The sequence below is a fragment of the Natator depressus genome, chromosome 7 (assembly GCF_965152275.1).
Source record: "Natator depressus isolate rNatDep1 chromosome 7, rNatDep2.hap1, whole genome shotgun sequence".
Classification (NCBI taxonomy): Eukaryota; Metazoa; Chordata; order Testudines; family Cheloniidae; genus Natator; species Natator depressus.
Window position 1 is genome coordinate 73355411 of NC_134240.1, and position 12766 is coordinate 73368176.

A 12766-nucleotide genomic window follows, 5' to 3' on the forward strand; every position below is an offset into this window, starting at 1 on the left:
AAATCTGGCTGGAACTCAGACAGAGAAGAGCTGGCGTTTGTCCCCTGAAGCCATCATTCTGTCTCCGTGGAAGCTGACAAGTCCATTTGAATTTAACAGTTTTATACATTTTGAAACATGAACAGTCTTATATACTTGGATTCAGAATTCCCTTCTAACCCTTCTCTGCTTGCTGCTGATCACTTTCTCAAAGAATTTCTTTAGGGATGAGATTAATCATGCTTGGTTTCGATCCATAGTTGTTTTGGGGGGGCTTGTTTTCAGAAGGAAGGCAACATCAGTTCAGCTATTTGTTTGATTTTTTTACTTACAAATCCTCCACCTTCCTTTTTCTGGTGTAAAAATACATGTTTTTCCCCTACATTCTGATCAAAAATTTAGCACTCACATAATTCTAAAGCAGCTGTAGCTATAAACCTCAAATTGATCTAATTTCATAGGTGTCAGAGAGCTCCAGCATTTGAGCCAAGTTTGAAGAAAAGCTACTAAGAAGATTAAAAGTTAGGAGTGTTTTAAATTGGGAATTTGGAACATTTGTAGTATATGTTTTCTGTTCTTTTTCTGAGCCTCTATTTAAGAAGAATGGCTTAGAACATTGCATGCACTTAGCAGCACTTCATCTTAGAGGCGCTCTTCTGGTAAAAGCTTAGCTGTACCATTGAACTAAAAGCTTAGCGTGGTCACCCTGAGCTAAACGCTTCCCTTATTGGTTTCTTTTGGGTTAGCAATGTCCTTGCTCAAACTGGATAAGTAGTAAATGTATTTAACAATCTCTAGAAAATCTCAATGTATGCAGATATTGTATAGCATAAGTTAACAACATGTGTGAATTCCACTTAAGAGAGCAGACCTCTAACTTGTATTATTTGACAACTAATATTTAGTGATATGAACAAAGACTATATTTTAAGGCACGTTCCCGAGGTGGTAGAATTAAGGCTGGGTAGTGAACATATATTTTTTAAAAATCTGACTCTTGACTGTTTGATTTCTCAACTTTAACTTATTAATAAATACTATTTTGGGGCATTGCGCACACAGGAACTAAAAGTGTGTGTATTTCAGCATTTCCAAACAATATTGTAAATTCAGTAACTGCTGTAGTAAAATTCTCCATAAAAGCATTGTACTGTAAAAATCCTCAGTTCTACAGTACTGAGCATTCGCAGCAGTGAATGCTAATAACAGTGCACTTCTAAATTAAGGATCTGTCAGTGTTTCCATTATTGTCTATGGTTATCCCGTGAGGCTGCAGTCAAGATAAAATGCCATATTGATTGCTGTGACATGACTTCCGATTACTTTTGAAATGACATCACACTGATAGTTATATAATTTGTTTACAGTAATGGAATTTACACACTAGCATCCAGACGTGCTGCTTTCTCCAAGCCTTTTAAAAAGTGAACTACAAAGGAAAAAAACAAACAAGAAATATTTTTGCTTTTTACGCTAACTTTCCTTTGTGTAAAGGCCATCTCAATGTTAAAGAAACGAAACAAAACTGGTCGTTTTCCCCATGAGAAATATTAGGTTCTCATTTCTCTCTTGTTGGAAGACCTCACCCAGATCTTTGGAGGACCTGAATAGTGATGTTACATGAAGCTGTAGCTCGAGTTTTAGTTCTCCCTCCCTGAAGCTGAGGCCCAGTATATAGTTTCTGTTTGTTTTGCTGATCACCAATTAACTCTAGTTATCTAGGTCCAGGTCTGTGCTAGTGTCTCAGCAGCTTAAACCACCAAATGAGTGCTTTTGGCAGCAAAGCTTATACCAGTTCCCTGAGAGAAATAAGCGACATGGGCAGAACCATGTACTTGCTTGTTTAATATAAGCTGAATGAATGTTCCGGAGGTGTGCTGGTAAAAAAAAAGTCATAAAAAAGCCCATAACCCACGCTACATTGCTATACTGTCAAAAGTGTTTAGTGTTGACCTGGCATAACACAATTATAAATGCTAATAGAGAAACTTCAGAAATGTTCATTCTAGGACACAAATATTTGTTCCTGGTCATGGTATGCTCCAGGACTCTCTTAAATTCTGTTAGTTACTGACACAACTCTATCTTTCTGTTAAATTAACGTCAAACAAATGCAACACCATTGTAACATACATTACATCACAAAATTACATCCTAACTAGCAGGTGAGAATATATGCTAAATATATTCTTAGCCAATAATACAGTTCTAAAATATACGAGCTTGAAATGATTGAGACACATTTTTGTTTTGATTAACAAAAAAGACGTCTACTTAAAACAATTGGTTTACAGCATATTGCCTAATATCTACATAATGGACTTGTTTATCTACAAATTAAAAATTCTGCTCTTATAATTGTAAATAAAGTATATTGTCTCTTGCTGCTTCACTGGCTTTAACTTTAATCACACTTAACAGGCAGTCCCTTAATGGATTATGAGATCCAGTAACTTTGATGGTACAGGTTTCCGAGTAACAGCCGTGTTAGTCTGTATTCACAAAAAGAACAGGAGTACTTGTGGCACCTTAGAGACTAACCAATTTATTTGAGCATAAGCTTTCGTGAGCTGAGCTGTAGCTCACGAAAGCTTATGCTCAAATAAATTGGTTAGTCTCTAAGGTGCCACAAGTACTCCTTTTCTTTTTGATGGTACAGTTAATGGGGCCATCCTGCTTTTTGGTAGATTTTTGTTGTAAATATTTTCCAGTATTAAGTGCATGGGACTTTTCTCGTTGGAGTGGTGAGATATAATATGGACAGTTAAGGAAGCTGAGTTCAACTAATGGCTGTTTACAAAAGGAAATAAAATCTGAGTGGTGACAGCAGCTGGCTTTAAGGAATGAAACAAGCCTGAGATCTGATCAGAATCCGAAATTTGATTAGAGCAGCATGATTTTCACTAGGAGTGGAAGATTTATTGCCTGGTATTTGAGCAAACGGATTAGTTTTTAAAGTTTAAAATAAAAGATATATGAGAAAGTACTGGGAAAACTGCACTGTGCTGGCTATTAATTCATCATACAAAGCATAGGGCGATAACAGCTTTCTTTTGCATCTTCCAAGTCTTAACCATCTGCAGGCCTTTTTCTTCTGCTGCAAAGAGAACGTTCAGCATCACTTCCGGTTACAGGGTACACATTTCATGCACATTTCTTTACTTTATATAGCAATAAAGATTTGTTTGGTAAATACCATGGCCTAGATCGTCCCCTATTGTAGAGTATCTGTAGGAGAGGAAGTCTTCACCAGAATTATCATTTTGGAGGTAATTCTTACTTAATTATGCCATTTGGGAAATGGGTAGAGTTATTATCTCATCCTCCTGCCTTCTTGCAGGTTATACCACAGGACCTGCTCACAAACTTGGTAGATGCTCAGGGATCGGTAGAAAGCCAGGGTTCTCTATATTGGCTGTTTCCTTCAGTACTCTACTGGCTCCCTGGCAATGTGGTTCCAATGAGACTATGCTACCAGGGACTTCCCTTGGCCATGGCTGTTCTCAGGGTCCACTAAGTGGAGCACTGCAGAAAAGACAGCCCATCCCAGTCTGTATTGTTTCTTCCAGAGAATCTCTGTGGGCCAAAAGGGGAAAAGATATGTGTCCCCATGGCACTACCTGTAATCTGTCTACTTCTCCCTCGCAGCATGCTCAGTTCCTCTGCTCCTCCTTCCAGATTGATTCCGGACCCACAGAATCACCTCTCTAGGAGGTGGAGAACACTGCCATAAAAGTGACTGCCACCTCTAACCCCTTTTGAATAAAGGAGTGTAGATCCATTCTCTGATGGAATCTTCTGTGTATGGAGCCGTAGGAGTTGTGGGAAATGTTCCAAAGTCATATTAATACATTGTAATGACACTACGGGCTGGGGAGGATGATGTGATTTGTAAAACATATTAATTCTATAAATAAAATGGTGAAAAGATTTTTTTGCAGCTGATTGAATTGCATCGGGATCCCTATTATGCTACAAATGTTTTGGTACAAAGCTCCTTACATGTTTTGCTTAGATCTGGATGAATACTGTGAGCTTGCCTTTGACTTCAATGGGCTACGATTTCACCTTGTATATTTTGCACCAATGCACTGACACCAGAGACTATTTGTTACTAGAGGCTACTTCCCAACCCTTCCTCTCCTTTCCTGTAGTGCTAACTATGTGCCTCAAAGGCAAATCTTATGGTCCACAACTAACCTCTATATTTTAAAGTAGCCATCCATTTTCTAGTTATAAATAAAGCAAATGGTTTAATTATAATGATATTTACAGACTACATCAAGAAAACACACAAGCATGCAGCACTACCAGAAAACACTGGGAAAGGCTAAGTATATTCACACAATTTTGTTTGAACTGAGACTTCTTCAGAAAACTTGTTGGAGGAAGGAAGGAAACTATGGGTATATTTACATGGCAATATAAGACCAGGGATTGAACTCTGGCTGAAGCCTAACTTCTCTTTCATTTACACACAAATCACACTGGCCCAAGGCTCAGTCCCAGGACCCCATAGGGATGGAGGGTCAGAGCCAGAGTCAAGCTATGATCTGGCTACCAGCCCTATTGCTCTGCAGTGTAGATGCAGCCCCACTGGTGTCGTTCTCTTGGAGTCAGCCAAAAGTACTCCACAATTCCACAGGCTGACTTTCTTTGTTCATGATGCAGTGTGAGAACACTTGACTATCCACCAAACTTGACTGTCCAGAGGACAAAGGGCGATACTGGCCACATTTTGGGAGGGCCCTAGGAAGTCTGGGATATGGGTGGTTGGACTTGAGCCCCCATAATGCAGTGTAGACACGAGCCCCCAGTGAGGACCCAGGGTTCAAATATTCCTGGGGTTATAAATGATTGTCAATGCTCAAGTCCTAGGTTAACAAACCCAGGATCTGCTAACTTGAATTTTACTAACCCTGGGTTTACACTCCCATGTAGACATACCCTAAATCTGTCCTAATCTCCCTTATTTCACGCTCAACCACCATAGTCCAGAAACTGCAACCCTGTTCTCAGTGATGTTAGATTCTATTTCTGGAATATTGGTTGTCTATATTTTGAAAGAATAGTTCCTTCACAAATACTAGCTTGTCTGTGTCATGGGTGATTATCTCACTCATACCATCCAAGAGAAGATGACCATAACCATAACATGAATCTCCCTGACTAATGGCACCCACATCATGTATTCATTTAAGCCACACTAATTCAGCAAAGCACATAAACTTAAGTACATCATTAGTCCTATTGAAATTAGTGCACTCGTATGTTCAGAAAATTGAAGGACAAATGCTGAAAAAAATGTACTATGCATGTAAAAATGTTGATTTTCAGTGGATTATAGCTTGGCCAGATTTTCATGGGGGGAAGAAGGCACTTTCTGAGTTTAAGACTGTAGAATGCCAAATGTCAAGATCCTATTCCAAACAGAGAAAGTGGAGCTATTAAAAATGGCCAGATAAATATTCTAACATTGGTAAAACTATCAATTTTTCATTAACCTTGTTCCTAAGGTTGGCCTAACTCTTGTCTGATTAAACATTCAAACAATATTGCTTCCTGAACAGTGGAAGTATGCAAAAGTTATAAGCAACTGAAAGGAAGGATCTGTAATGGAAAGTGTTAGGCAATATTAACTAAAGTTGTCAAAGCTATTCTGCCTACAATGTAATATATGTTTATGTATACACACAATAACCTGTACAAGAGACCAACATTATTAGGCATCCTTAAGAGTGCCACCAAAAAACCCAGATGTATTGAGTACCCTTCTACTGTACCTTTACTAGAAAGTTGCATATAAAATATACATAAATGTGTGTATGAATATAATACATTCATAAAATTCATCACTATAATGTAACCAAGTCCATATGGCTGAGCTGATGAAAACCCTAACAGGGCCATCAGTAATGTATAATAGTTTAGAATTGTATTTGAAGAAGAACGTATCCAACTGAAATTACAGAAGCAATTTAGGCAGGCCAGAATACACACTTCAGAGTTATAATAATGCTAGAAGACTCGACTAATAGTCTTACTCTTCTTGTGTACATTAGTCTCTTTACTCACCAGCAGTTGTTAGGGAGTTAATATTACATCTTGCCTAAATAGAGAGCAACTGAAATAAGACCAGGTTTGGGATTCTTGTATAGCTCCAAACTCATCCCAGGTCCACACATGCTGTTCACAAACTCATACTTAAAGCTACTTAACAGCTTAAATTGATACAAGTCCCTAAAGCAATTTATGAGCTTAAACCACTTAAAATGCTTGAAGGAGCTTAAGAGCTTGAAGACTTTGTAGGGGTAGTTGGATGCCTTGTGGGGAGGGACCTGTTTGAAGAAAATCCAAGTAGACTGCAGTGTGGGTACCTGTGTGTCCGGGGTGGAGTAGGCTATTTGTAGAAACAAAATGGCAAGCAGTGGAAGTGATAGGTGTTTAAACACTGCTGTGATGAAGAAGATATAAGAACCTAGACAGAACTACTTGCTCACATCATAAGCTGATGGAAACTGGCATAGCTCTGAAGACATCTGGCCCATAGAGTGGGGCTGCTAATATGAAGGTGCTCTTCATAAGAAAGAGTTGCAGATCTGAAGTGAAGAATAGTGAATAATGTTAAAAAAATAAACTGGATATTAAAATTCAAAGAGCGGAACTGTTCTCATGTCCTGTGAAGACATTTCCTCCTTGTCTGACCACTAGAAACACCCTGAATAAATACTAATAGAGAGGAGGAAATTACCATTTCAAATATACTGGATGAAAGCAGTGTGACAGTTATTTATTCATTTTGTCGTGGCTGGCCCTGCAATGATTTAGAGCGGTTCCTTATTAGGGTCAACTATGTAATTCATTCTGATGCTCTCCATTCAGCAAAGATTTATTTATTTTTATACTAAAATGAGAAAAATAAAAAGTGTGCAAAAGATTGATACCCCCCCATTTTCATTAAAATAAAATTATGACAAAGTAATAGACCTCTTGAAACAAAATAATATCTTGCTGCAATTAGATATAATTAATGAACAATAATTACAAGGATCTCGTCACTGAATTTATTATTTTATGTTTTCTTTCATCTATAAGCCATGAAAATGAGCACAGTGCAAGGCCTATCTTTTTGCCTTTTTTGTTAAGAGTTTGGAGGCTGGTGGGAGTGATTGTTTGCAGGGGATGGAGATTTGATGGGGAAAGGCCCACTTATTGGTTTAGGTTGAGGGGATACTTTTGCTGGAGGTTTGCTGTTTGTTTTAGTGTCATTGTTTTAAATAATGTCGAAGGCACCCAGAGTAGCAGATGGGTGCCTCGTTGTGTGTTGTTATAAAAGAGATAAACTGTGCTGTGACACAGAGGCCCATTTGGAGGGTAAGGGGCTCATTGGTATCAGGGCATGAGTTTCAGCTGGCCTGACCAATTCTGTGTACCACTACTCACAATTATTATAATCTCTAACTAAAACTAATATGTCATTGGAAAACTGATTCTTGTGTGATGAATGCATGTAGAATGTTTTATATATGTTAGAACGATGACTAAAATATATTTTAGCGTGGAATGTCAGGGGGAATTGGGAAACAGATCTTCCCTAGACAAAGGAAAATGTATTTGCTTCTCTAACCAGCCTGGACATCAGACAGAGACAATGAAGGTCCATTTAATATTACGTAAACAAAGCTATCAGGCTACCAAGTGAAGGAGGAGACAGCACAGTGTCTAAACTTGGCAGAAGACAGAAGCTTGGGCCGGATTTTACTTTTCAAAGAATACATTGCAAAAGTTTACTAGTCTATAAAGACAGAGGAGCTGAACCTCAAGTGATAAGCAATTGACTCTACTGATTGTATACAATATTACTGTATTGTAACAGTGTACTGAGTGAGGTCTTTTATGAAAACCTATAACACTGGTAATTAATAGCATTGTGGAATATATGTATTAACACTATGCTTTCCAGTCTGTGACCAAACAAAGGGTTAAACAGGCTTTCCTCCATCAGGAGGGAGGGCAGCTATCTACCTGTCTCCAAAAAAGTTAAGCAAGATGTGACCAAAATATGGGAAGCAGCATTTTCATAGACAGTAGCAGAGGGATGGGAAGCCCACAGGAAGGGAAAGAGCATGAGGTCATTCTGCCTCTTGAAACAAGGTCATTGAACTTTGGAAGACATAAGAAAAGACAGAAGCCGTCTTTGGCATCCATCTCTAGACAGACCCAAGGGATTAGAGCTCTTGCAAGCTGAGAAAGATGGGTCCTTCAAACAAGGAGGGGTTGAAGTCTCTGGAAACTGAATGTAGATGAGAAAAATGCTTAGGCAAAGATCTTTCATCTAGGAAGACAAGGGAAGCCAGCATCTTGTTCTTCTGTGGAAGGTCCTGACTGAGGGAAAGTCAGCCATGGCTGGCAAGAATGATTGGTGAGAGAAACCATCTTGACCAAACCTGTACCTTGCTAAGTTGAGGTTTAGACTTTTAGATGCATTTTTTTTCACTTTTATTTGCTTTTAACCTCTTTGCTTCTGTTTATTTTACTTGGTATTGCTCAGCCTATGTCCTGTTGTTAATACATTTGTTTTGTTTTTACTATAAACCAACTCAGTGCTATGTTTGCAGGGAAGGGTATACTTACCACAATTAAGTTAATAAGCTGTAATGTGCCTTTGTCTCTTTAAAGGAGCAATGAACCCTATTATTCCTCTGTCCCGGTGACACTGGAAAATTCCAGGCACATGGTTTTGGAGAAATTTGGGACTGGGAGTGTGTTGCAGTCACCTTGCTGGTTATAGGCAAGGCTGGTGGAAGCCAGAGTGGGGCTGTAGACAAGCTGCTGGGTCAGAGCTGCTGAACCAGGACAAATAGCACACAGATACTCCGGGTGAGACCTTTGTGCTTGTAGGCTGGCTGGGAGCATCCCAGGCTGGGAGCTCCAGCAGCAAAGTGATTGCAGGGCAAGTGGTGACACAACCTCCTACTGGTCTGGATTGGACCCCTGAGCCTCATGAAATTGGTGTAATCTAAAAAGGATTTACACACAACTTGTTAATTTAACTAAGGTTTACAGTTTAAGCATTGGTGAAATAGGTTTAAGTGATTTACAAGTGAAAGGGCACAGTCAAAGAAATGTTACAGTTTGATTGTGTTCTGTTTATTTTGGAAATAGAAGAAAGGAAAGATGAGCAACAAAGGAGCAGGTGCTGAGCTCACCAAGAAGTTAGAAAAGCTGGGTGTGTAGTCAGGTCTGTCAGCAGCTAATCAGAAGAAATTGGAGCTAGCGGACAAACCAGGTGGCAAGAAGAAGGGTCCATTTTTCTCCTACAGAGCATGCAGGAGACCAAGCAGATGTTTCCCAAGATGATCCAGAAGCAGCAGCAGCAGCAATGGCCTCCAGAGTTGTGGAGACTACAGTGGAAAAAGCTGCTAGTGGAGGAGAGATGGGCAGAGCTGGCGGCCAGGTGTTAGTGAGGAGGCAGAGTTGAAGTAGTGGAAGCTTGCTGACCAGGAGAAACACAGGCAGCTCAGACAGAAGAGGAGGGACAAGTCTCACCCGTGGATCCCAGAAGGAATGACATAAGGGTTTGCCCGATCAGGGGCTGGCAGACAACCAGATGTGGGTATGATGGACCCCATCACGCTGCCTGTAGCCAGAAGTACTATGGACACTAGGTTTGTTCTGGGATTCTGACAAAAGGAAAGTCAGCCGTGGCTGAGAAGAATGTGGATTGGTGAGAGAAACCATCTTGAACAAAAACTGTACCTTGCTAGATTAAGATTTAGACTTTTTAAAATGTGTTTTCATTTTTATTTAGTTGTAACTATCTCTGCTTTTGTTTCTTTTACTTGGCATCACTCAACCTCTGTCCTATTGTTAATAAATTTGTTTTATTTTACTATAAAACAATGCAGAACTGTGTTTGAGGGGAAGAGTGTATCTATCCCAGTTAATATGCTGTGATTTGATTTGGTCTCTTTTAAAGTTAAAAAAAAACACACCTTATTATTTCTCTGGGCTATCCAGGAGAGGGCTGGACATTGCAGAGCACATGGTTTTGGGAAAACTCTGCACTAGGATCATGTTGGGGTCACCTTGCTGGTTGTAGCCAAGACTGGTGGAAGCCAGAGTGGGGCTGTAAACAGGCTGCTGGTATAGGGCTATCTAGCACACACATGCTCAGGGTGTGACCTATATGCCTGTAGGCTGGCTGTGAGCATCCCAGGATAAGGCCTCCAGCAGCAAAGCACTATAAGTAGGGCTCCGTGTTGTCATGGAAGTCGTGGAAGTCACAGATTCAGTGACTTTCTGCAACCTCTGCCACTTCTGCAGGAGCCAGCCACACCGGCTGCTGCTGGAGCGGCTCTGTATCCAACCACTGGGGCAGTCCTGCAGCCAGCCGCACCAGCCGCTGCTGGAGCGGCCCTGGGGCCAGCCACACTGTCAGAGTGAGATAAAGCAACTTTAGTGTAAATAAGAATTAGGCCCACATGGAAATTGTTTATTTTATTGGGGGGTGTGGGAAAGAGATTTGGAATGTAATGCCCTATGTACACTGAAAGTTAGTGTATTGATTTTTGGCCCAATTTTACACTGGGGTGAATCCAGAGTAACCCCACTAATTTCAGTGGAAGTGCTCCCTATTTACATAGATGTAAATTAGAGCTGATTTTGACCTGTATCTTTAAACATTGTTTTCCACATGCTTTAATAAATCTTGATTGCTGTGTGCTCTTGCACAAGCATAGCAACATGATTTCAGTATGTTGATGGGCATCTCTTCCGCATAAACCTCTTCACTAAAAGAACTCAGGTAAAATTAAACCTCGTATGATTTCAGTGCAGCTGAATTACACTTTGGGTTCCTTTTATGATAAAAGAGAGACATGCAAATGAGACTGATTGATGGTAGGTGTTTTGTTTCTCTCTAAAGACAGCCATAGAAAGAGATCATTTAACTAATAAAATCTCTCTATTGTACCACATAACACTAATAGTTCAACATCTCTTGAATTTCAGAACATTTCAAGATCTGTCCAAACAAATGGATATGTCTTACGGTACTGTCAGGGATTCAGCAGTGTATGAATACTTCAAAGCAAAAGGGACAAACCCTTTGGAGCAGGATAACACATTTGCTGAACTGTGGAGGACAATCAGTAAAAATAATGGGGCAGATAACTGTGTATCGAACCCTTCAGAAGGCATCAGGAAGGTAAGAATGGATTAATAGTGCTGTTTTACTTTAAAGTTTGTGTTGTGTTTGTGTAGCTTGCATGGAGTTAATGAATGAAAACGATTGTCATGTGGTATAGGCAGGATTTAAAATAAAAAATATTCCACTCCTAGGTTTCTTTTAAGTAAAGCTTGCAAATTGGTTTGAGGACAAAGCTGTTGATTGCATTATGCTTCTACTAAGGAATTATACTTTTCCCAACAAAATTATGTCAGCCTTTGGCCAACTCTCACATGGAACTCATTTCTGAAAGGCGGCTGTTGTTCTAGTCCACTACAATGTCAAACTCTTCTGCACCTTTCCCATTCCTCTTTTTAAGACTGAAGGTAAAATTTTCTTATGTAGGTAAGTCCCATTTTTATGGCTTAAGTCTCATTGACATTTAATGAGATTGTGGTACCTAGGTACCTAAATCACTTTTGAAAAAGTTACCTTGGGTCATCTTATATTTTCCCTGGGTGCTGAAACTTGTCCTTTACCCATGATTATTGTTGTCAGTGGATTAAATTTAGTCCTATTCACTTCAGCAAAATTATGTCCACTTACGTTAGGGCAGAAGTATGAACCAGGTTTTTGGTCATTTTTGTTTATACAATGGTACTCCAGTTGTTCAAAAATTCATCTACCCACTCACATATTACCCATTCATGCAGTTATCTGCTCACTAATATATTCACTCACCTGTTCTCTCTCTCTCTCTCTCTCTCTCTCTCTCTCTCTCATACGCATGCGCGCACACACACACACACACTTATTTTTAAGCAAAATTAACTGTTCCTGCAGGATTCAAGCAGCCATGATCTTTGTTCAGGGTCCTAAAGCCTGTGACAGTTTCTTTTAATTGTGACTTTCTAATTGAAATATATTCTCTCATTAGTACAAAGAAATGATGGAATTTGACCCAGAGCAATGACACAGGAATCAGACACTCAACTTTCAGCCAACCAGTTGCTTAGAAGTGTACATGCGTGCGTGCATACACACATTTCTTGTGCTGTAGCTCTGCATGGCCAGAAAGTGAATGACAAATGTGAATCAGAAGTAAATTACAGCAGACAGTGCACAGGAAGTCAATGAAAGTTAAAACTTTCTTTAGAGGAATATCATATTCTCATTTTTATCAGTCTTTTAATTTTTTTAAATAAAATATTATAAATGTAAAATCATTGATCAGTTTCTTTTGGTGTAAACTGAAAACTGGTATCTCTGGGTCCACAACTGTATTACAAGTTTTTTATGCTTTTGAAAAGGTGAGACTTAAATGTAGACTTGTCTATATGATTTTACTTTTTCAAATGTTTTATGTTTATTTTTCTAGAAGCTCAAAGAGAAAAATTAAAATCTTCAGATTTTTAAAATGTCACAGGCTGAGTTAGTGGGAAAGAATGGACTCCAGGCAAGGGATATTCCATTGTTAGGGGAAAATAAGTGTGGATGCTCTATTCCTCATCAAATTTATTAACATGCTTGAACAGATTTTGTTGGCAAAAGCAGCAGCCAAGCTAAAATATCACAGGTGTAATTCCACTTTCAGAATTCCAGCATTTGCAGCTGTGC

The 12766-nt window shown here is 39.3% G+C and overlaps 1 protein-coding gene across 6 annotated transcripts in view; it reads left to right on the forward strand.

Annotated features, from left to right (window-relative positions):
- The window catches only part of GRID1 (glutamate ionotropic receptor delta type subunit 1), a 791498-nt gene that overhangs the window by 740761 nt on the left and 37971 nt on the right, over positions 1–12766 (forward strand). For all 6 annotated transcript variants that reach the window (XM_074958779.1, XM_074958780.1, XM_074958777.1 and 3 more), the window contains exon 13: positions 10993–11188. In XM_074958779.1, coding sequence (XP_074814880.1) covers positions 10993–11188 — 196 coding nt within the window. The remainder of the gene's footprint in view (positions 1–10992; positions 11189–12766) is intronic.